Source organism: Onthophagus taurus, chromosome 11, assembly GCF_036711975.1.
Source record: "Onthophagus taurus isolate NC chromosome 11, IU_Otau_3.0, whole genome shotgun sequence".
Lineage (NCBI taxonomy): Eukaryota > Metazoa > Arthropoda > Insecta > Coleoptera > Scarabaeidae > Onthophagus > Onthophagus taurus.
The window spans coordinates 5,402,656-5,426,423 of NC_091976.1; the positions used below are offsets into that span (position 1 = coordinate 5,402,656).

A 23,768-nucleotide genomic window follows, 5' to 3' on the forward strand; every position below is an offset into this window, starting at 1 on the left:
AACCATGGGCGACTTCGGCTCCCCTAAGGAGCTACACCCCTCCAAAAATGGCGGAAAATTTTGGTTTAATTTTTTTTCTCAAAAACCATAAACGCTACGAAAATGAAATTTGGGGAATATGTTTAGCTCATAATAGGGCATGTTTTGACTCTATTTGTACTTTCAACCTACTCCTCAAGAACCCTTCTGAACTACTAAACGTAACCACCCCCTTTACATTTTTGCTAATATTTTTGTATGTAGATGATAAATACATTAAAAAAATTTTATCTAGGTAGATGAAAGTATCCTAAAACTTTTTTGTCTCTTTAAAGTTTTTCCAAAAACGACTAATTTTTGGGAAAAAAATAATAAAGCAAACACTGCACGTTAAACAACGGGGTTGTCGATCAAAAGTTGGAATGAATTTTGAATGAAAAAATCTTAGTAGGCTTTGCAATCTTTGTCAGAAATATTTTTGACATTTAAATGTCAGTATTTTTCTTATTATTATTATTGTTTTTCAAATTAATTTTTAAATAAAGTTCTATCGCATTTAGGCTCGTTCACTCTACGTTTCAAAATTTTAAATAAAACAATAATAATCGTACGAAAACCACTGACATTTAAACGTCAAAAATATTTCTGACAAAGATTGCAAAGCCTACTAAGATTTTTTCATTCAAAATTCATTCCAACTTTCGATTAACAACCCTACAGCTTAACAGTTAGTGTTTGCTTAATTATTTTTTTTCTCAGAAATTATTAAATTTTCGAAAAACATCACAGAGACAAAAAAGTTTTAGAATAGTTTTATGTATCTACCTGAAATTTTTCCAATGTATTTATCATCTTCATAAAAAAAATCTAGGCATAAATTGAACGGGGGTGGTTACGTTTAGTAGTTTAGAAGGGTAGGTTGAAAGTACAAATAGGGTCAAAACGTGCCCTATTATGAGTTAAACATATTCCCCAATTTTAATTTTCCTAGCGTTTATAGTTTTTGAGAAAAAAAAATTAAACCAAAATTTTCCGCCATTTTTGGAGGGGTGTAGTTCCTTAGGGGAGCCGAAGTCGCCCATGGTTCATATATCAAAGCATCTTTAAAATTCACTAAAGAATCACCCCTTGAAGTTTGTTGTAGTCATTCAGATACACCCTGTATATATTTTTACTATAAAATAAATATGTTAACAATTTTTTTCTCTTATTTTTAATAATAATAATAACTTTATTTACAAATAACCAAAAATTAACCATGACACAAAATTTTTAAATAAGTAAAAGTTAATTGAAATAAAGCAAGATCAGAGAGAAAAGAAACAAATATTATTATTTAAAATATGAAGCAAAAAAAACAAAAAAAAACTGTCACTGGCATACCACTAAACTGCATAGCAGTTTGTGCGTGGTTTTCAAGTAACTAAATTTAATGGAAATAAATGAAAGAAACTAAAACAGATTCGTGCCTCTCCAATACAGAAACGGTCCCAAACAATTCATTCTAAATTTTATTTTTAATATTTATAAAAAGCAAAAATGCCATCACCACTTAAAATGCAGTTGATTGAAATTTTTAACATTTTTTAGAAGTTTTTAAAAGCATAAATTATATGTTAGTAATTTTTGCCAGCTATAATTAAAATTATGACAAGTGACTTATTTGTCAAATATAAAAAAAAATTAAAAAAAGCATGTTGGCATACTTTTATCAGAAAAATAGTAAAAAATCGGTTTTAATCGTTATTTCATTTCGGTTCACGAAAACGAAAACGATATATTTTGGGTGTGAACGAAAAGAACGAAAACGAAATTTTTCGTTTTCGTTCTGATCGGAAACGAACAAAATACTTTTCGTTTTTAGTCCCTGATTTAATGATATCACTTTAAAGGCACAACATATTTTTTCTAAATATGGAATTTCATTAGCATTTTCAAATAGCAACACGATTTTAAGACTTCTGTCAAATTATCAGAAATACGATAAAGACATAATGAAAGAAAGCGGGGTGTATAGCATTGGATGTGAAAATTGTAACTCACTGTACATAGGACAGACAGGTAGGAAACTCGGGTCAGGGAACATAAGACAAGGAGCAATTCAAATGTTTTTAAACATCATATGGAAACAGGACATAATATCAACTATAAAGAAACAAAATTATTTCATAAATGTGAAAAGAGTTTTAAAATGGATCTTCTCGAAATTCTGGAAATTATGAAACATAAAAAAGATAATAACATTATTTATTGATTATTTATTGATTTTACGTTGAAACCCTAGTTTTTATTTGTGTGTCTTGTTTCGGTCTTGTCTTTTTAGTTTGTAAAACGCGTTCCAGAAGAGTGCCTGTTTTATTGTTTGCAGTGACATAATTTTTAATGTGTTTTAGATCTTAAATAGAGTATTGATGTTTCGAAAACTTTTATAGTAAAATTTTGACTGTGAGTATTTAGAAAATTAGTTCAGTAGATTATAAATATATTAATTGTGGTCATTTTAACATGTTTGTAACAATTTTGTTTATAATCGTTATTTGATTTCTTTGTAGTTCGACTGAAGATGAGGTTTGTACCTCGACACTAGTTTCGAATAAAATATAATAAAAGCAAGTAAGAGGTTTTTATTCCTTATTTATTTAATTAATAGATAACTTGCAACATTGACAACGTGATTAACAGAGAAAAATGTTATTAAAATTGATGCTAAAAAAGTTATCAATTTATGTTAATTCCTTTCTTCGGTTAATTCAAAAATTCTTTTCGAGTTTATTAATAATATTGTAGAAATCATATTTTACATATTCATAGAGAATTATTTAATGATTCAAATACAGAAAATCGCTCTTTGATATCTCGTTTTGTTAAAATACTCTGCCAAATCAACATTTCAGAGTGACACTTTTGTAAAGTTTAAGTGAAATCTTATTAATAAAAGAAAAGGAATCATTTTTTGATATTTTCATTAATCATTGAAAAATTTTGTATTAAAGTTGAGGTTAATAAAATCACCAATTTGTGTTACATAGTTTCTCAATTAACTTCAAAATTCTGGTATATTAGTAAAGTGAAGAAACTGCATTATGTATTCCTAGAATTCATGGAGAAACCCATTTACCCAACGTCTGTATAATTTAATAAGAAAACAGACTTAATAATCTGGTAATAACTTTCTGTTGGCTTCTTCCGAAGCTATTTTCGAAAGGATATTGGTTTCGAGAAGTGACTTTATTTATAGAGTAATAAAACGTGAACATTCGGGTCGAATGTCGCGTAAAATAACATTTGGGGAATAATAAAAACAAATAAATCACGAGATATTGTGCAATATGTATGAAATTGATGTTTAAAAAGTAATCGTTTCGAAACAAGTAAAGATTACAAGTTTATTTTAAAAAAATGAACGTATTTTCTTATTGTGTTTCAGTTAACTTTAGCGTGAAGTTGAACTGACTGAAAGGAATTTAATTGAATTTTTAGGAAACGTTTAAACATTGACGTTTGATACATTTGAAATAAAATTGTTTTTTTCTAATTTTTAGCACCACAGATTACATGCAAAATACGTCGCCCAAATTCTAAAAGAATCCATAGCAAAACTAAGAAAACTACCAAATCTAAACATCGCGACAACTTCAATTTCAAAACAAATTACGATATGTGGAGATTTACATGGAAAATTGGATGATTTACTTGTTATTTTGCACAAGGTAAGATTATTGATTAAAAATTGTTTGAAATGTACTTTATATCAATATTGAACCGGCGCAAACAGGATTCGGTTGCTTATTGTCTTCCCAGAGTTCCGTGACAAGAACCCTTTCAACGGGAAACATTATCTTGGAGGGGTTTCGCTTCCGTTTTGCTACTCCGCTAATATCTCGACGAAAAGTTCAAAGTTCACGTCATCATTGAAAATAATTTTCTAAATGAAAATCTTTTATTTATCCGAAATAAACAAAACTGGAGTTAAAAAGAAATACCTTTTTGTATTAAACTTTAAAAAAAAAATTCTCCAAAAGATTTAGATGTTACCGACTTTCTCGCAAATAAATCGGTGTGCCTGCTGGTATGCAAATGAAGTTTCGAAACGACAACCAAGCGACGACGGAGCTTTGAGGCTTCGAAAAGCTTGAAGCGTTCCCGTTTTAACGGGTAAATAAGAAACGAAAAGACGTCGTTATGAATTTAATTAAGATTTACGTCAAAGACGTATATTTACTATTCATGGTTCTTACTTTACTACAATGATTTTTTTATCGAAAAATGTTTAACTTTTCCATTTCTTTGTTAAATGTTTTAGAATGGTCTTCCGTCCCAAGAAAATCCTTACATTTTCAATGGGGATTACGTCGATAGAGGTAAAAAGGGAATTGAAGTCCTCTTATTACTTCTAGCATGTTTTCTTGCATTTCCTGGTGCTGTTTATTTAAATCGAGGTAATCATGAAGATAATGCAATGAATTCGAGGTGAGTTGAAAAGAAAAATTTGTTAAAAAGAGATACACAATTGTACGATCTGTTACAGATATGGATTCACGAAAGAGGTGCAAAGCAAATATAGGGTATGAGAAAAATCTCAAACATGAAAACTTTTAACGATGGCTTTTCCAGGAAAACGCCGAGGTTCTACTTCGATTGATCGATGAGGTTTATCGATGGCTTCCATTAGGAACTATAATTAATAATAAAATTCTCGTCGTTCATGGTGGAATTTCAAATACGACCGATTTGGAATTGATTAAAGGATTAAATAGGAGTAAGGTGAGTCACTAAAAAAATAACCATATATATTAGGAATTCCATACAAGTTCCAAAGTTAAAATGTAATTTTGTTAAGACTTTTTTTAAATTTTCTCTGTTAGGTTAAGATATTAACCTTTCTGGTACGGAGTGTCTAAAATTTCACGAAGTCCGATGTTGGATACAAATGCATCCCAAGAAATTTATTTAATGTATGACAAAATTAATAAGAAAAATCGTAAAATATTAACAACATTTATTTAATAGTTATAAACAAAGAAATTATAAACAACAAAAATTATAAACCAAAAAAGTCTTTTAAGTAAAACTAGAAAATGGTACAAATTATCCTTTTTGGGACCAGACAATGAGTGGAACAAACATATTTTTTTCATTTGTGACAAGCATTTCTTGTCCTTTTATCAGCTTTTCTTAGGCATATCATACAACGTTTAGGATATGTTAATGAAAATGGGACTGGAATCTGTTGGTTTTGAGCTTCTTCCACAGGAACTAAGATACGGATCGCCTCCACAATTCTTTTAGATAAGTGTTTGTCCTGTAGCTTTGTAAAGGCTTTAAGAGTTCTTGTCCAAGTTCTAATAAAAAAGTTCTTCTGTAGTCATTCTTTTTTAGTTCTGGATTTTTAGCTGTCCAAACTATACAAGCATTTACAGCAGCAACGTCCAAAATATTTTGAAATAATACAAAAGGCCATCTTTTCGTTCCTCTTTTTACTGAATATTCATTTACCATCTTATCTATAGTATCTACTGCGCCTTTACACCTGTTGTAATGTTCTATAATGTCCGACTTGAAATGATTATCCTCATTTCCTATTTTATTATCATGATGCTCAGTACTGAGTACTATCACTGATTTAGCTTTCTTAGGTACGTAAGAAGTCAATGTTATATTATTCGTGAAAGCAAAAACGGAGGATTTTTCTGATTTATTTTTATTGGGCAAAAGTGCTGGCGGAATTTCTCTTTTGTTTTGCCAGAGTGTGCCACACAATGTAAAATTACGATTAGATAGTTCATTAGAAAATGGTATACTTGTAAAGAAATTATCAGTAATAATACCATAACCTCGACCAATACATGAAACCAAGTCAAGTAAAACACGCTTTCCTTGTTGTTTTTCAGGTTTCTATATATTTTTAATACGTATACCTGCAAATTCATTGCATATGTATTTTCCACATCAACAAGGTCCCATATTTTTATGCCGTACTAAGCTGGTTTAGACTTTATATATACTCGAAAGGGGTAGAGTAGAGGGAGGTAAAAGTCCGCACTTAGGACATTGTATTTTTTTGAAGGAAATTCAACAAAGGTCGCAAATAAATCTGCCCGTTTCGTAACTCGTGCACTCTTCATGCCACCATTGTTTGCAGCTATCGCACTGAATCCATTCCTCCGTTGATGGTTCCTCGTATAGTTCTCCGCAGCCTCCACAAAGCACTTCGCCATCAGTTTGATTTTGCCTTTTAGGTTTTTTCAGTGTCTTGCTTTTGCGAGGCATGAATTTAGTTTTTTCATCATCGTCTTTAAATATCTTCCTACTAGTTTTTTTTGTTTTTCTTTATTATCCTTTTGTCTCTGTTGCTCCTCAAGTTTATCTTTGAAAGGAGTGCTGGATAGAATTTCAGATTGGTTGCCTCTATTTGATCTCTTTCGATGTTTTGCAATCCTGGGTTAAGGCAAAATCCCTCTTGGTGATATGTACTTATCGTTGGAAGAGGATGGTTGTTGTACATCTGGATCAGTCCTTGAGGATAGAGTTTTACTGTTAAGTGAATCTTTTGAACAGGATGGTTGTTGTACATCTGGATGAGGCCTAGAGGATAGTGTTTTACTGTTAACTGCATCTTTGGAACAGGATGGTTGTGCATTTGGGACAGACGTTGGAGACGGTGATGTACTGTAAAATGTTTCCTTGGAACATGATTGTAGTTGTGTATCTGGAACTGGTATACTACATCCTGGGGGAACATCATGGTCACTAGTACTTTCATGTTCATGAGGTGTGGTGGGTAGAAAATCTTCTTCACTAAAGATAAATCGATTGAAAGGAACGATACCGCACATTTTGAACGCATTCACTCCCTTTTCCATTGTAGCACATTTCAAATACGCATTTCCAAAAATTTCTGCAATTTGAAATTGCGTTATGGTTCTCGCCGGGTTGGTGACCATCCACTGATCGGAGCAAGCTGTCTAGTGGCTGCTGTGAGGCAGAATAGTGAGTAGGTGAATGTGGTTTGTTCTACAAAACGTTATTGTCTTAATTGTTATATGTGAACTATGGTTGTCAAGTATTAGCAACACAGGATGTTCTTCGGATGATTTTACATGTGTTTGAAAATGTGCCAGCCATTCAATAAATAACTGACCATTAATATAACCGGAATCGGATATCATCATCATTGAACCTGGTGGTGCCCCATTCATAAGTTCGTCTTTATTGCGCTTTCTAGGAAAAATTAAAGCGGGTGGTATGTAGTTTCCCGAGGCACTGAAGCAGCATAACCGAGTTACAAGCTGGCCTCGTTGAGTGGAGACAACTTTTCCGACAGCCCTTTTTCCTTTCGTACTAATCACTTTTGGTATTCGATTTGGAAATGAGTGGGAAATTATATTTTTCAAAAATAGTCATTAGATTATCAAAGTATCTGTTTCCTTGCACTTCGTTGAATCTCATTATCCGCCCCACGCTTGTTTTCTGAGGAATCCGCAAAGTAAGATTGTGCCTTTTCATGAAACTTCGAGACCATTCCTTCCCTGCCAATCCTTTCTCCTTGTTGAAGTGGTGGTTTAATTATTCCTTTCTGCAAACTCGAATCCCAAACGTTGCAAGGACTTAAACGTTAGCCCATAAAATCTTAGACTTAACTGCCTGCAATGTTCTGCTAACTCTTCTTCTTGTTGTCGGTGAAAGATGGATGTGAAACGTCCAAGCTTTGACGCACCATATCCTTTCTTAAGCCTTTTTCTTAAAGTGGATTCGTCAATTTTTAATTCCTTTGCAATTTGTCTGTTTGAAATACCCTCCTCTCTTCTTTGTCTTGCTACCATTAGCATGTCCTCTGTGCAATTTTTTCGCTCCGTTTTTCTTTTGTAGACTCTGAAAAGTATCAAAAACTCAGTGTCTAAGGCTCGGCTTAACCGGTGATCACTTATTTTCTAATAAAAACACGAGACCGCATACGGACTTATGCCCCCACTTCCTAGAGGACTCTTGCCCCAAGTACCCAAACCATTTGCTTATAATGACCCGCCCAAACCACCAAACATAACACCGACTGTAACCTATAAGTTTGTAGTAAGAAACATGCGTTTTCAATAAAAAAATTACTGATTAAGGTTATTACTTTCTTTTTACATGTAAACGTAATCTATACAAGGGCTAATTTTACATCAGATATAAGAAAAATCGTACTTACCTCATGGTTCTCCAACAAGCTATGTTCGCTCGGTATAATTCAGTAGCCACGTTCTAACTGATTAACTCCGCCTAGCGAAAAGTTATTTAACTAGGCCTATTGTACCGTTAAATTTGAATGTAGGACTCTTGTCCCATGCGGACTTTTACCTCGCTCTACTCTACTTGCCCCTAAATCCAACAAGTTGTTCGTCCACTGTAAGATGGGTATTTGGGTTGTAGCTATCTTTACAATTAGTCACAAATAACTCAAAAACTTCTCTAATTGCCGCAAGTTTGTCTGTATTTTGTCGTTCTACTCTAGTTGTAAAGTCATCAAACCTCATAAGTGAGATAAGATGCTGAATTCTTTCACGAGACATAGCGGCGGTAAATATTTCTCGAGGATTCTTACTTCACAAGAATCTCACTGGTTCTCTTTTTGCTTTTAGAGCCCCCATTGTAATTAGAACACCTATTACAGCATAAACTTCAACTTTATCTGTTGAAATCCAGGTCCTTTTCTTTTCGGGATTCTTAGTGTTATAACCCATAAACAACTTCAAACAATCTACACTGTTTCTGACGGTTTCCGATTTCGCATTTAGACCTGGGTTGGTATTTTCTATGTCCCGAGTTGAACGACGACGTGGTTTTGATGGAATAGGACTCCATTTAGTCCCATCCTTAACCGTGAACAGAACCCCTTCTTCCTCACCTTCGTTTTTGTCATCATCACTGCTTTCGTCACAACTAGATTCATACTAAGAAAAACGCATTTGATTTACATCATAAATTTACAAAAATCTTTAGAGATATCAGAAAAAACTTCATTTTCTTCATCAGATTCCTGCTCTGTCTCCATATTACATTATCTCGAAAAATCCAGTTTTATTCTTTTCGACATGGTTATCACTGTTCATACAAGCACGAACATGAACAAACCTGATTGCATTGATGTGAGACTGCATACGAAGGCCGCCGTAATGAGGGCCGGTGATGTCATATACTGACGCGAGGTATTATGGTAGGGTTGGTTGAACAAATTTTTACACAAATCAGATCATGACACATCATAATATCTGGTGGTATTACGTGCGACGGTTCTAAGAGTGAACCACGTATAGTACTTATTTAATTTGATTTGGGCGTAATAATTAACTTTGTAGAATAAATAATTGCTGGTGTAATAGTAAATAACATAAGAAACAATTAAAAAAAAACTGGCGCACAGAAAATAAAATCTATGAACGAAATAGAAGAAATAATAAGTCTTTGGGATACAGTTATATCCCACTCTGTACCAGTTTTGAAATAACATCACAGAAAGTGTTCGTAGTTATTTCCAATATCTTTTATACACGATTGAGCTCGGCGAATCCACGATCTCTCACGAGCGCCGCCTAAACCAGGGTATTGATGGATTGTTTCGGCAGCAGTATGTATCTGATTTTGCAATTCTTGCTACGTATTAACTTTGGTGGCGACACTATGCTTTTTCAGTGACCCCAAAAATAAAAATCAAGAGGATTGAGGTCGGGCGATCGAGTTGGCCAAGTCATTGGACTACCTCGTCTTATCCATCTTCCAGGAAACATTATCTAGATGTCGTCGCATATTTTGAGGAATAAATCCCCAAGTTTGCGCGTATAGTTTGAGAATCACCCTGTATAAATAAAGTTTGTTTGGGTAAATTTATTGAAATAAAATGTTCTAAATCATTGTAGAGATTGCGCTCTACTTGGATATTATAAGGATTTGATTATCTACTTAATATTAGATGGTGCACTAGTAGTTTATTTTAAAATTATTCAGGTATGTCCCAGGTACGGTAGAATCTAAGAAGACTGCTACATCTTGGGAACAGGTGCAGCACAATGGTCCCTTGATGAGTACTCACGCATGAGTAGGCAATTACTATTTCACACTTTAAATCAGCAAACATATCTGATGATTTGATTAACATTCCTCGTTATCGATTATTTAGGAATGATCGTGCCGGTAGAGGAGGGGGTTGGGTTGCTGGATATTTTGTTTCAATAAATTAAAATTTTGTATAGGTGTATCTTATAGGTCTGAGATCTACAATAAAAGATACTTTATAGACGAGTTGGAGACTACCCTCTCTCTAATTTAATAATAATAATAGTACTTTATTGACCGCAACAACCAACATAAAAAAGGTAGACATAGTAATATCAAAGAAAAAAATAAAATAAAATAAATTCTATGCAAAACTAATGACAATCTGCGGTCAATAGGCGGAGTCCAGATTAGCATCCATCGCGATGGATGTCATCTATTCAACTCAACCTAGAGTTGAGAACGACTAATAACTACATATTCAATTATTTTCCGCAATTAATTAATCAGTTCAAATGATTCCTTATATAACCTTCCAATAAATAGATAACAATCCAATGTATATAGCGCACTGAGGCATCATAAGGATTATGTTGACCCATTTGAAGCCGAAACAATGTGTTACGCAAGTTAACTTTACAGACGGATAGACTTTTATTTTTAAGTTCAGGAAGACAGGAATTATACTCCTTAGCCACATTATATGAAAAAGGGCTTTCCTGTGAGCAGGAAGATTCAAGTTATGAACATCGGTCCTATAAGTGATTTTATTACAAAAGTAAAGTGGAGTCCCCGTAGTAATTAACCTGTGCACAAGACACAAGAATTGATATTTGAATTCATTTCTGATATTTAACCTTTAATCACCGTAGTGATATCGAGTCCCGTTGTTACTGATGTGCGGTCTCCATGATCGCATGAATTTGTTGGCATTATACTGGCTGTTCTTTTTTAACTTTTTATGGAGAAGCTTTAATATACGTATTTAAATAATGAAAAAGTAGTACTTCATAGCAGAATAGTATATTACCCACGAAGATGAAATTGCAACACGAGCGAGAGAAGCGAGCGAGTGTTGTAATCTGAGTGGGTAACATCCATTATACGCAAGTTGAATACTATACTTTATCTACAACTATTTAATTTTGAAAAAAAAAATCAAAAAAGGAAAAAGAAACTTGATAGACATTTCAGACATAACCCCAATATAAGAAAGCTGTCATTTCTGTTATATTTTATTTTTTGATTTGTAGGTCGTGTCAGAACTGTGAAATAATGGCTTTATTATGCAACACTTGTCAGTCATGCGAGTAATGCGTGTCATTACCCGTCAAAAATCAAATGTATAACGAATAGATAATTAAATAGTTGTAGATAAAAGATATTTATTAATTATAACACTACATTTTTCGAACAAATATTTACTTTGCTTAAAAAATGTAGATATCAAAAGAAAATTGTACTGTACAATAACGCTAAACAATTTGGTCAACATAATCTTATATCCTAAATGTAAAAGGGTTATAATAGTCAACCCAAGCAAAAAATTTAGTTTTTCTTCGAAAAATAACAAAAACTACAAACCGTGAACATCAAAAATCCTTATTACACTTTACAGTTTATGCATATCTTAGATGAGCATTCTAAACAAATGGGTTTGCGGCATGCACAACATATTTAACACGTTTTTCTTTTCTTTCTTGATGGGCAGGTATAACAAGTTTTGCGATTTTCCAGTTTTTCGCTTTGTACTGGTTCATTATTCTCTTCATCGGAAGTATCTAAAATTCTATTTACCCCTTTTAAGGTGCGGTTTTACCAACTGATCAGCAAGTATTTCTAAGAAATCCGTTTTTCCATAATGTTATTATCTTTGTAAGCTTGATGAAGAACATGAGCATTCACACCACTCACGTCCACAACTCGGAAAAAGATTGTCATCGGCCATCTTTGAGTTCTGCGGCTTGTTGAATGCTTGGAACATTTCTCATCTATAGCATCAACTCTACCTCTTGTAAGGTTGTAATACGTTATAATTTCGGGCTTGTCATTGTCCCATGTTTTCAAATGATGCATAGAAGATAAGAGAACCACTGCTCTGCTTTTTTTTTGGAACATATGAAACAAGGGCCATATTTTTGGTGAAACCAAAAAGAGTACCTTCTACACCAACTTTCCTACGTCTGTTTGGTTTAAATTGTTCAGGAATATGTCTTTCGGATTTTTTCACTGTACCTACATATGTAAGCCCTTGATTTCTCAGCTCTTCCACTAGCTCAACAGATGTGAACCAGTTATCTGCTGTGATGTTTCGATTGGTGTTTTGAATTGGTGGTGATAATTTTAATACTGCTTGTATAGGCTTCGCAAACTTTTTCATCTCATCATCCGAATCTTTTCCACTATATATGTATCCATTTTTGAAATAGTGGTTAAGTGCATCGACCATACACAAAATCTTGAGTCCGTACTTACACGGTTTATTAGGCATGTACATTTTAAAGCCACATCTACCCCTAAAATAGACCAACATCTCATCAATTGTAGCATTCGCGCCAAGGGTGTACATAGTCTGAGAATTACTTATCAGATTATTGAAGAGTTCGGATATTGCAGCTGTAGGATCATTTTGTTTTCTAATATCCCGATCATCTATTTTTACTTGTGACCCAGCGAAAAATTTCGCGTCCAGTACCATCTGCACTATAGATTCTTTCAAGTTTTTCGTGATTTGAATTGAAAATTGCAGTATAATACAGCAATACAGCAACCTCTTCATCATTTCCAAGAATTTATATTCCGCAACAGTTCAGACAAGCAATTTTTGACAAAATTCATAGCTTATCTCATCCCGGAATACGTTCCACCATTCAAGCAATCAAAACAAGATTCTTTTGTCCACACATGTCAAAACAAATTCATGTTTGGACCAAAACCTGCTTAAAATGTTAACAAGCAAAAATCCAAAAACATACAAAATCGCCAATCATCCACATCATAATTCCTAAAATTAGATTTGATCATATACATATCGACTTGATTGGACCACTCACTCCGTCCCTAGGTTGTACTTATGTACTTACAGTTATCGACCGCTTCACTCGATGGCCAGAAGCTTTTCCGCTGAAAGATATCACATCTACTATAGCGAACACACTCTTCCGGCATTATTTTAGTCGATTTGGTATACCCACCACAATAACACATAATAAGAGACGGCAATTCGAATCAAACCTCTTTTCAAAATTTAACGCATTACTTGACACACGACAAATACACACATCATCTTTCCATCCTCAAGCAAATAGAATGTTAGAACGATTTCATCGATCATTGAAGACGGCTATCATCGCTAAAGAAGACACTACTAGATGGAAAAACAATCTACCCCTCATCCTACTAGGATTAAGAACATCACTTAAGGAAGATCTAGGTTGCTCCTCAGCAGAACTGCTTTCCGGCCAACCACTAAGACTTCCTGGAGAGTTCTTCATACCTACTAATCCATCTATACTTTCCTCTCCAGTTCAAGACACACTTTTTCCAAATTAAGACCTGTGAATACGTCTTTTCACTTTATTCTAAAAACCTTTTATTCATAAAGACTTGCACAAATCAAATTTCGTTTTCATTAGAATTGAAGATTTGAATCTCTCGATACGAAGGGCCTTTCAGAGTTCTGACAACAGCAACCAAATATTTCGTTATTCAGAAAGGCAATGATAAAATTATTGTTAATATCGATCGCCTTAAGCCCGCGTTTATCTTTAACGATAGTATTCAATTCAATAATTCGGAAATAGATAAACATGTGTCATCCTCGAATAGGAAAGTACACTTTAACATATAATCGTTATTTTTTATTACTACAACATATTACTTTCTTAAGTTGTACCATTATTTTACCTTCCTCTTTTTATTAATTTCTTGTTCACGGAAGGGGGAGTATTGTAGTGTGATATGCACCACACAAAGTGTGCCATGTAAATTTTGTTTTAATAAATGATTTGTTATATGATTTACAAAAAAAAACAAAAAACAGATTGATAAATAAATATCAATCTAATCTAATATCCATTTCATTTTTAAAATTCCATAAATATTGTACATGATCTCGTACATCATCGTACTAAAGTCTGTGTTCGTGACATTCTATGCAGAACAGCTTGAATGATAGATTTAGCCACAGTTTAGAGTAAGTTCAACTCAATGTAAGATGTGAGATATCATTGGTAGGATCATTGGCTAGATGGAGTAAAGCAGGAGTATGTCTTAATGCGACATTTAATCATGAGGTGAAGCAGCTATTTCCGCGTGTTGTTTTCTTCTACACCGACGGGTGTATTAACAAAAAGGAATCCAAAGCTGGTTTTAGGACGTACTGTTCCAAGTTGTTCTTGAACTTCTCGAGCAAAATGCGAAATAAATTGACAATTATTGTGGTTGAATTATTTGGACATTGGATTTTGTATGCAATCAATCTCTATCATTCGTGGAGATCTTCACAGATTCGCATAGCTCTTTGAAAACTATGAACCCCTCCATAATAGAAATAATAATGACAAATATTATTTAATTTATAAAGCGGTGGAATTAATAGGAAAATGTGAGAGAAATGAAACAAGTGTTGGATTTCGGGACTCCCCCTTCTTGGACAGTTTGCCCTTTGTGGTGGTGGTTACCTCTTTATAATTTGAGAACAACGAAGATTGTGAGTTTATGGACTATAAAAGATGAGTGCCTGGTATTAGACAAGGACTCATAATCAAGTCAAACACCAAATTTACCTTTGGACAGAATAAATACAAGAAGGTTTCGTAGGCGTTTAGTTTTTCCTTACATTTATCTTTAGTTCTTGTTTCTTTATTGTCTCTGTTGCTATTTACTGTTATTGTTCGTTTCCCTAGCGGTTTCGTTGCTGCGTTTTATGTGGTTATTTCTATTTTCTGTCAGCTCATGTTTATGTCTTCTTCGTTATTAACTGGGTTTAATTCGATCTTCTCCCTTAATCTATTTCGAAATGCAACGATTCTATATTTAGTAGGTTGATTCTAAACTTTCCCAGTAGCAAATTGTTAAATTTTCCGAATTTAATGGATTTAACAAGAAAATTGTATTTACTTAAACGATACACCTAAAAGATTTTCACATCGAGTATTAATTAACTTAATCTGTACCATACGTTTTGGACGTGTTAAAACCAACAGCATGACGTCGAACAATTGCGGACTTTCAGAAAACTGACAGCGTAGGATTAAACGCGGAACTATTATTCATTCAAGCGTAAGCGGAAATGTTAAAAGTTGGTGTGTAAAGGGATGGCTGGAATAACGCGGTGTTTTTGTATGGTTAAAAAGTACTTTTTAATTTCACAAACTCATCGTGTATATTCGATGTACTTTTTGGAAATAACTAACAAAGCATTTTTTTGGTTTACTCGGTAATAGGGAACATAAACAATTTGCGTACAAAATGTATAAACGCGATGTGGTAATTTAAAGTGGATTAAACGATGGTTGGATAGTTGTACTGTTTGCCAGTGGACGACAAAGCCTCCTTTTGCGTGCAACTGCATTTCCTGAATGCTAATAGCCACAGAAGCTCCGGTTGACACGACCTCACGGTTATGCGACAATCCACCTGGGGCCCCACCTTCTCCGAAACACGGTTCACAATGTGAAATTTCCCACGCCCACGTTTTAAAGGATCGTTTCAAAAATTTATTTGGACTATTTTACCCGAACAATCTCACTAATACATAAACACGTTACGCATAAAAATGTAGTAATAAGAGTTTTGTTTCAGTATGTTTCGGTGCTTAGACCTCCAGTAAGTGATAGTTCAGCACCAGGAGCGAATAAAATCGACAAAGTCGAGTGGAAACAGGTAAGAAAAAAGCCGATTTTGCGATTCATTGGATTTGTTAAAAACGAAAATATTGAATGTTAACGCAGAGATTAATGTTTTAGTTAAAATAATAATCTGTGCAAATTTATTCTGGCGCAAAATCCGAATTCAGTCACGTGTGATTTTTGAAATGTGTGTGCATCGAAATGCACATTCCCATTACATTAAATATTAATTTTCCAATACCTCCCTTTGGTGAATAACTTTACGCATATTTTAACACAGAATTCCATTAAAACTAAAATAGTCAATTTATTAAACCCATTCGAGATTCACGGATCGTTATTGAGTATCTTTGAATGGTTGATGTAAGAAATATGACTTAAAGTAGAAACAGATTTTCAAAATTCAATTACAAAGTGGTCGAAAGACCACCAAATTAAGTTTAGGAAGGTTTTACACCACGAGAGATTGTATTAGGTAGCGGTGGGGACTTAACAACAACGTAACATTATAAAGTTTGTTACATATTATTAACACAGTAACAAAACATGTAGGTTATTTTAAGGTGATTTTAATTGAAAATTAAATTTAGATTAAAGCAATATTTCTTGTTCACTATGTTTTTAGAGTAATTTACTATGCATTATAACTTTCGCTGTAATTTCTGGTTTGATCAATTATTCCTTAACGTTCCAACTTGTTTTGGAACTATACAGTGTATATAAGTTTATTGAGATGTATTATATTTGAGTATATTTATCAATTTGGAGCCAACACCTTTGATTTGTATTTTAAATTATGGAAAGTCAGTCCAACGTAACTGACGGTGCTGTGAATTTCTATAGTGTAATAAGTAATGGCACTACTATATACCAAAAAGAACAGCAACGATTGAGCCAAGTTATAGAAATGTGTTTAAGATGGAAGAAGAAGAAAGTTTAGAAGACTTGGAATTATGAACGAAGGAACAAAAAATCTATAAAGCACTAAAAGCATGGTCCACGTCGAAATGTAACGCGTTCCAAAAATATAATAAAATCATTTTGCAGGGTCAAAAGTTTCGCCAATTACCACAATCCTTAAGATGTCAATACTTTGGACAAACGCGGAAATATTGCTTTGGAGAACATTGCCGAGTAAAATGTGCCGAAGGACACCTTATCTCAGTGTTCAAGAGATGGAATAAGTAATAATGTTAAATGCACAAATAGTGGACTAAATTATCCACCCAACTATAAACGATGTGTTGTTTGCACCTTTGCGCGTGAAGACTATTGAATAACCACCAAGGAATGGTGCACACGCGAATTGTCAGTCTACTAATAAGAACGTTCTAATCTTTATCAACAGCAGGAACTATGTAATCCTACCCAAATTAATTGATCATTGCCTTCATGAAATAATTTACAACAAATAGTTCGTAAAACGTTGTAAAAATGGACAAAATGGTTGATTTATTAATCTCCCTAGTCTCCAAGATAAACTGCAACACTATCACTAGAACTAATAGTAGATCTAAAACAACCTTCTTCAAAAACAAGTTCGAAGTGACAAAATCGATCTTTTTACTTTTTGATTTTCTGATTTGAGGTTAACAACCTCAAATATAAATGTAAACGAGCCAAATAACATAATATAAGAAATATTTCTAGTTTACAATAAAATAAACAACTGGAAAGTAAAAATAATTGTTAAATAATGGAAATTTCATATGAATAATAGTGTATGTTCCTAAAAGTAAAAACATCTTGACGTAATTCGAAAGTTTCCTGAAGATGGTCTAACCAGGACCGAAACCGGTAAAAAAAAGGAATATACATATATCTAATAGAGTAGTACAAAATTTCAAAGCGTTTTATTTTTGATTAATGATACAGATGGAAAGAAAAAACACCCTCAACAATATAATAGTAAGTTGTTTTTGCCAAATGCGGATGAAGAAGACTTTGTCGAGTTAACTAGCATTTTCCATGTAAGGCCAAGTTTCCAACCATCTTCTCTATTCATATTGTTCGTATGTTCATGGACCTTTAAAAAACGTAATACTTTTCACAACTGCATGACAATAATTAAGGGGCGAAATAAGTAATTAATTTGGAACGCGTGAAGAGGGAGGACCTTAAATGCGATACATGTAGCGAGAGAGCGAATGTGTTATTGCTACAAGAGCTGTATCTGAGATAGGATGTATGAGAGAAGAATGATACTATAGGTATGAAGCTAGAAGTCGCTTCAAAGAGTTTTGGTTCAGCGACCATAACGCGAGACACCCAGTATGGGGTGATTGTAAGATTGATAATAGGGAAGAAATTAGGAATGAATGGATTATGTTGCACGAATACGTAGTTCTCAACCAAGAAGGATGTCAACTAACAAAATCAAAAGAGGTTGAGGACATCCAATGAAGAGTATTGGATGAGCCGACGTTGAATGACCTTAGGATGATAGAATGGAGTGTAAGGTATAGTATAAATGAAAGTGTGAACGCGGTAATAGTCACGCATGAGCATAGAAATGTGGATTGAATCGCGTGAATGCCGTCGTCCAAGTAGTAACACAACTTTTCGGCTGCGTGTTATTTAGTGTTTATTATTGTTAAAAATGCGTTTCACGGATGAAAATTTACGAGAGCTTAAGGTTTTATTTAGCGAATCAATTGGTGACTTAGTAAAAAACGAGACTTTTATGTGCAAAGTTATAAGCGTTGTGAAGGAACATTTTGTGGCGGAAATTGAGTCACTCAAACAACAAAACGAGGACTTACAAAGGGAGAACCAGTTATTGAACAAAAAAATAGATGGTCTCGAGCAATACTCGCGCCGTAACAATATTCGAATATTTGGACTTGACGAGGAAAAGGAGGAAAATGTTGAACAAAAAGTTCTAGCGACCTTAAAAGATAATATGGGGATTTCGGTTCTTGCGGGGCAGATTGATCGCTGTCATCGCGTCGGAGCTCGGAAGAAGAATGGTAAACATCCTCGTCCTGTCATAGTGAAGTTCCTAAGTTATAAAACTAAAGAAGAAATTCTTAAAAATCGCAATAAATTGAAAGCGGCGAAAACGTTAAAAATAGGAATTCAAGAGGACCTTACAGCTAGTAAATATAAATTATTTAAGGAAGCTTGTAAAAAATTCGGAAATAGCCAATGTTGGACGAGGGATGGAAGAATATTCGCTAGGAATAATGATACAAAACTTATAATTAGGGACATCAGCGATCTAGATGTAGAGAAGAATAACAAGGTTTCATTAATTGATGCTTCTTTTTCTCTATCGCAATAATAATCGCATGCTTTTCATTATTATTATTGGTAGTGGCATTTTTATTTTATTTGTTTCATTATTGTTATAATTTTGTTTTTGTTAGTTTCATTATTCGCATTGTTATAATAATGTTTTGGTTCACACGTAGGCTGAAAGGTGTTCGTAGCATCGGCAGTTTAAACGGACAATTAATTTGCTGGTTGCTTTGTTAAAATCTTTGTTTTATTTTCTTTATTTGTTTATTATTATTATTGTTTTTTTTTTTTTATATTTAGTTAAATGGTTTTATCTGTTGGCCATTTAAATGTACGTGCTCTTCTGACCTGCCTTGATGAAGTATCGAATGTACTTTTTCAGAAGAAATACTCGGTGTTGGGATTGACTGAAACGTGGCTTAATGATAATGTCAACAACGAACGGCTGTCTATTGACGGTTATACACTTATTAGACGAGATAGAGTATCGCGGGGTGGAGGAGTAGCAATGTATATAAGTAAAAATTTTAAATTTCGCGTTCTTTCCTCTGGCAACGGTGTGGAGCAGCTTTGGATTTCAATTAATAGTGGAACAAATGATTTGGTTATAGGCGTTGTGTATAGGCCCCCTAATTGTGATTTTAACTTCTTTGTTTCGGAATTAGAGATTGATTTAAGTGCGATATGCTCTGAGCATGAAATCGTTACTGCTGTGGGCGACTTTAATGTTGACCTTATGGCTTGTGGTGGTTCCCGGCCTGCACTACTGCTTGATTTAATGAATTCTTTTGGTCTAACTCAAATAATTCAAACGGCCTCTCGCGTTACAGCTTCCTCTTCAACTTTAATTGATTTAATTTTTATATCTGATCTTAATTTGGTTCTTGATAGTGGCGTTAGTTATTTTAATGCATCTGACCATGACTTGACGTATTGTTTACTAGATGTAAAACGTAAAGAGTCTTGTCCCTATTTGCGAACTTTCAGATCTTATAATAATTTTGATTACGTTCGCTTTCAATCTGATTTATTTCAACTACCTTTTTTTAATATATTTGATATAGTGGACATAAATGATAAGGCGGATTATCTTAATACTCTATTAATTGAGTTGATGGATCGGCATGTGCCTATGATTACCACCCGTTTCACTAAACCGCCGGCCCCATGGTTAACTTACACAATTCGAAAAATGCAGCGTCTCAGAGACTCTGCATATGGGTCTTTTAAGAAAAGTAATAGTCAAGCGACATGGGAATATTACAAGTCCTTGCGTAATTTAACAAATCAAGCGATTCGTAGGGAAAAGCGTGCATATTTTGAGTATACTCTTGGAAAGTGTGCTTATCATGGTCGAGAAATGTGGAACTTTCTAAGGCATGTAAATGTAGCTCCAAAGCGAAAAACAATAATTCCTGATTGTTTAAAAGATCCGCAACAAATTAATGATTTCTTTGTAGACTCTATTCCTGCAATGCCAATGAGTCGGGAGTTGTATGACTTTTACATTTCCAACCTACTTAATAACAATTCATTCAAGTTTCATGAGGTTAGTGAAGACTATGTGTTTCAGATTATTTCATCTCTTCGAAAAAACTGTGCGGGCGTTGATGGTCTAAACATTTCATTTGTTCAATTGTGCTCCCCGCATATAGTACCATATCTTGCTCATTTAATAAATGCTTGTCTTGCAGAAAGTGTCTTCCCTGCATGCTGGAAACGATCTTTGGTTAAACCATTACCAAAAAAGTCAAATGTTACAGAGCTTGGTCACTTAAGACCAATAAGTATTCTGCCTGTTTTGGGAAAGTTGGCTGAAAGAATTATTGAAGCGCAGCTGAAGGAATATGTTAATGTTTGCAATATTCTGCCCAGCGTACAATCAGGTTTTAGAAAAGGTCATGGATGTGCGACAGCATTGCTCAGCATAGTCGACGATGTGTTGCGGGCATCTGATGAAGGTAAAATGACCTTACTCTGCTTGCTCGATTATAGTAAGGCCTTCGATACTCTGAATCATTCAATAATGTTTGCAATTTTGCAACACATTGGTTTAAGTCCTTCAGCTTCGACTTTTATGCTTACCTATCTCCGTGATCGGGTGCAATGTGTTGAGGTTGATGGAGTTAGATCTACTTTTTCGGAAGTTGCGTCTGGGGTACCACAGGGATCGCTTCTGGGACCCCTTCTGTACTCTATTTATGTGTCTTCTTTCATAAACTTTTTGTCTCACTGTAATTGTCACTTTTATGCTGATGACACGCAGCTATACATCTCGTTTTTTCCCCACGAGTTAGACACTGCTTGTGATAGGTTAAATGATGACCTTGAACAGTTAAGAGTTTTGTCCCGTAAACATTCTTTACGTTTGAATGCTGCGAAAACAGAATTAATTTTGTTTGGTTCTAAAAAAACTAGAAGTAACACTTCATTCAGAGAGAGGTTGAGGGTTGTTATTGACGGTCAGTGCATACCACTAAAAACTTGCGTCCGTAGTTTAGGTTTGTTGCTGGATGAGGGGCTCACCTTTTCGGAGCACGTTAATAAGTGAACACAGCGATCGTATGCGGCATTAAAAATGATATACGCTTCGCGCTGTTTTCTACCTTTGAGAACTAAAATTTTATTATGTGAAACGTTAGTTCTTTCTCATATGAATTTCTGTGATGTTGTTTATGGACCTAATATTTCCGCCAGAGATAGGTGTATGCTGCAGAGTATACAAAATGCCTGCTTGCGGCTAATATACGGTATTAGGAGGCGGCAGCACGTATCACACAAGCTTAAGGTTGTTCCATGGTTAAATATGTGCAATCGGAGACTGCTTCACTCCGCTTCACTGTTCCACACTGTTGTTGTTGGCGGGAAGCCTGCTTATCTTTACCATAAAATAAAATTTAGGTCTGATGTGCATACATTGAACTTAAGGTTTAAGGGCAATTTGACTCCTCCACAACATAAACATGAATTTTTTAAAAAGTCGTTTAGTTATCAAATCGCTCACATATACAATGACGTTCCTGTTCACGTCAAGACCAGTATGTCTATCCACATCTTTAAGCGAAGATTGAAGGCTTCCATCATGGCGAGTCAGTTGAGTGGCTTGGGGGCCTGATAATAAATTCAATGGCAGCTGGGTTTGTTATTACTTTGGCAATTTTGTTTTAGTGTAATTTAATTTAATTTTTTTTTATTGTTTGTTTTTTGTTCCAGTTTTTGTTTTCTTTTGTAATAGGGCTGGGTGGTAGAGCAAATACCACTTTTGTGGCAATTTGAACCCAGCACCTTTTTTCTGCCATACATTTACTTTGTTTTATTTTTGCTTTTTCTTTTTATTGATATAAATATGTATATATATTTTTTCTTTATAATAATGTATTGTATGGTTGAAAATAAAGGATTTATTATTATTATTATTAAGTTCATTATGGTGTTAGAGGGACACATCAGGAGGTCAGGTGTGCTGGGGGAGATTGGAGAGGTAGATAGAGGGAAAAGGTGGAGTGGGGGAATAAAGTATGCATGTGAGAAAATGTTAAGGAGAGAGGAAGGAAGAAGAATGTGTGCTGGTGGAATGGTAAACTGCAGGAGAGGAGAAAAATAATGAGGAGAGAAAATTATCAGTACAGGAGGGACACGTGGACAGGAAGTGGAGAATCAGAAACAACGTTACATAGAGGCTAGGCAGGAATGAAAACGGGAAATTGTTAGGGCGAAAAGAGAGGGTATAGATAGGATAGAGGAAAAGTGAAAGATAAAGGATGGAAGAAGTGAGAAGTGAGTGGTGTAGAGAGAAAGAAACTATTGATGGTGAGCGATGATGAAGAGGGAAAGTTCTATAATATATAAGTGTAGATAAGGCGCGAGATGGAACAGATGATGGAATAGTACCGGCATGATTGGGATGAATGGATGGTGGAGAAGGTTAGGGATAAACAATTAGAATCAAGACAATTGCGGAACAGCGTGAATGGAGAGGAGTAATTTAGGGATGTCTGAGGAAGGGAGTGTTTCTGAAGAAGTTGAAAAAATCATCGCCACTGATTCATTGCGGCTGGTGGCAAAACATTATCAATGGAATCCAGTATAATTACAATGTGAAAATCGCTTAAATTTGTATATTAAATAACTCCTACACGCTTAAAACTTCAAATATTCGCACTATCATTTCTTTTGACTCATCGTCCGATCACTCGCCCTTCTTTGTATTTATAAACACAGAGGCATCCAAAATCTTAAGGCCTTTCCTAAATAATGAACTCACCAACTGAGAAATATATGAAGATGTTTTAAAAAGTTCGTCTTATACATATTCCTTAATATAAATTCAATAAAAAACAATGCTTTTTCTGGTCTTTTTCAATTTATTGTCAAACCGGTTTGGGCTTACGCCATCATCAGAGACATTAGTAATATAGGTTAGATTTTAGCAATTTATTTTCCATTTTGTTGTTCATATAAACGGCTTCACAAATGTATATAAGTTAAAATTATAAATATAAACATATTAAAATTCACGTTAAAAGTTAAAATTTTCACATTAAAATATAAAACAAAAATACTATAAAACCCGGATTGACGGGCACTATATACGTTCATTTATATTTATAATTTTAACTTGTATATCTTTGTGAAGCCGTTTAGATGAACAACAAAATGGAAAAT

General features: G+C 34.2%; 1 protein-coding gene across 1 annotated transcript in view; it reads left to right on the top strand.

The window, feature by feature from the left end:
- Positions 1-23,768, top strand: part of LOC111414839 (retinal degeneration C) — a 127,824-nt gene that overhangs the window by 98,782 nt on the left and 5,274 nt on the right. Inside the window, exons 6-10 of the mRNA XM_071199790.1 lie at positions 3,522-3,689; positions 4,283-4,449; positions 4,508-4,544; positions 4,594-4,743; positions 15,817-15,897. Of these exons, the coding sequence (XP_071055891.1) occupies positions 3,522-3,689; positions 4,283-4,449; positions 4,508-4,544; positions 4,594-4,743; positions 15,817-15,897 (603 nt within the window). The remainder of the gene's footprint in view (positions 1-3,521; positions 3,690-4,282; positions 4,450-4,507; positions 4,545-4,593; positions 4,744-15,816; positions 15,898-23,768) is intronic.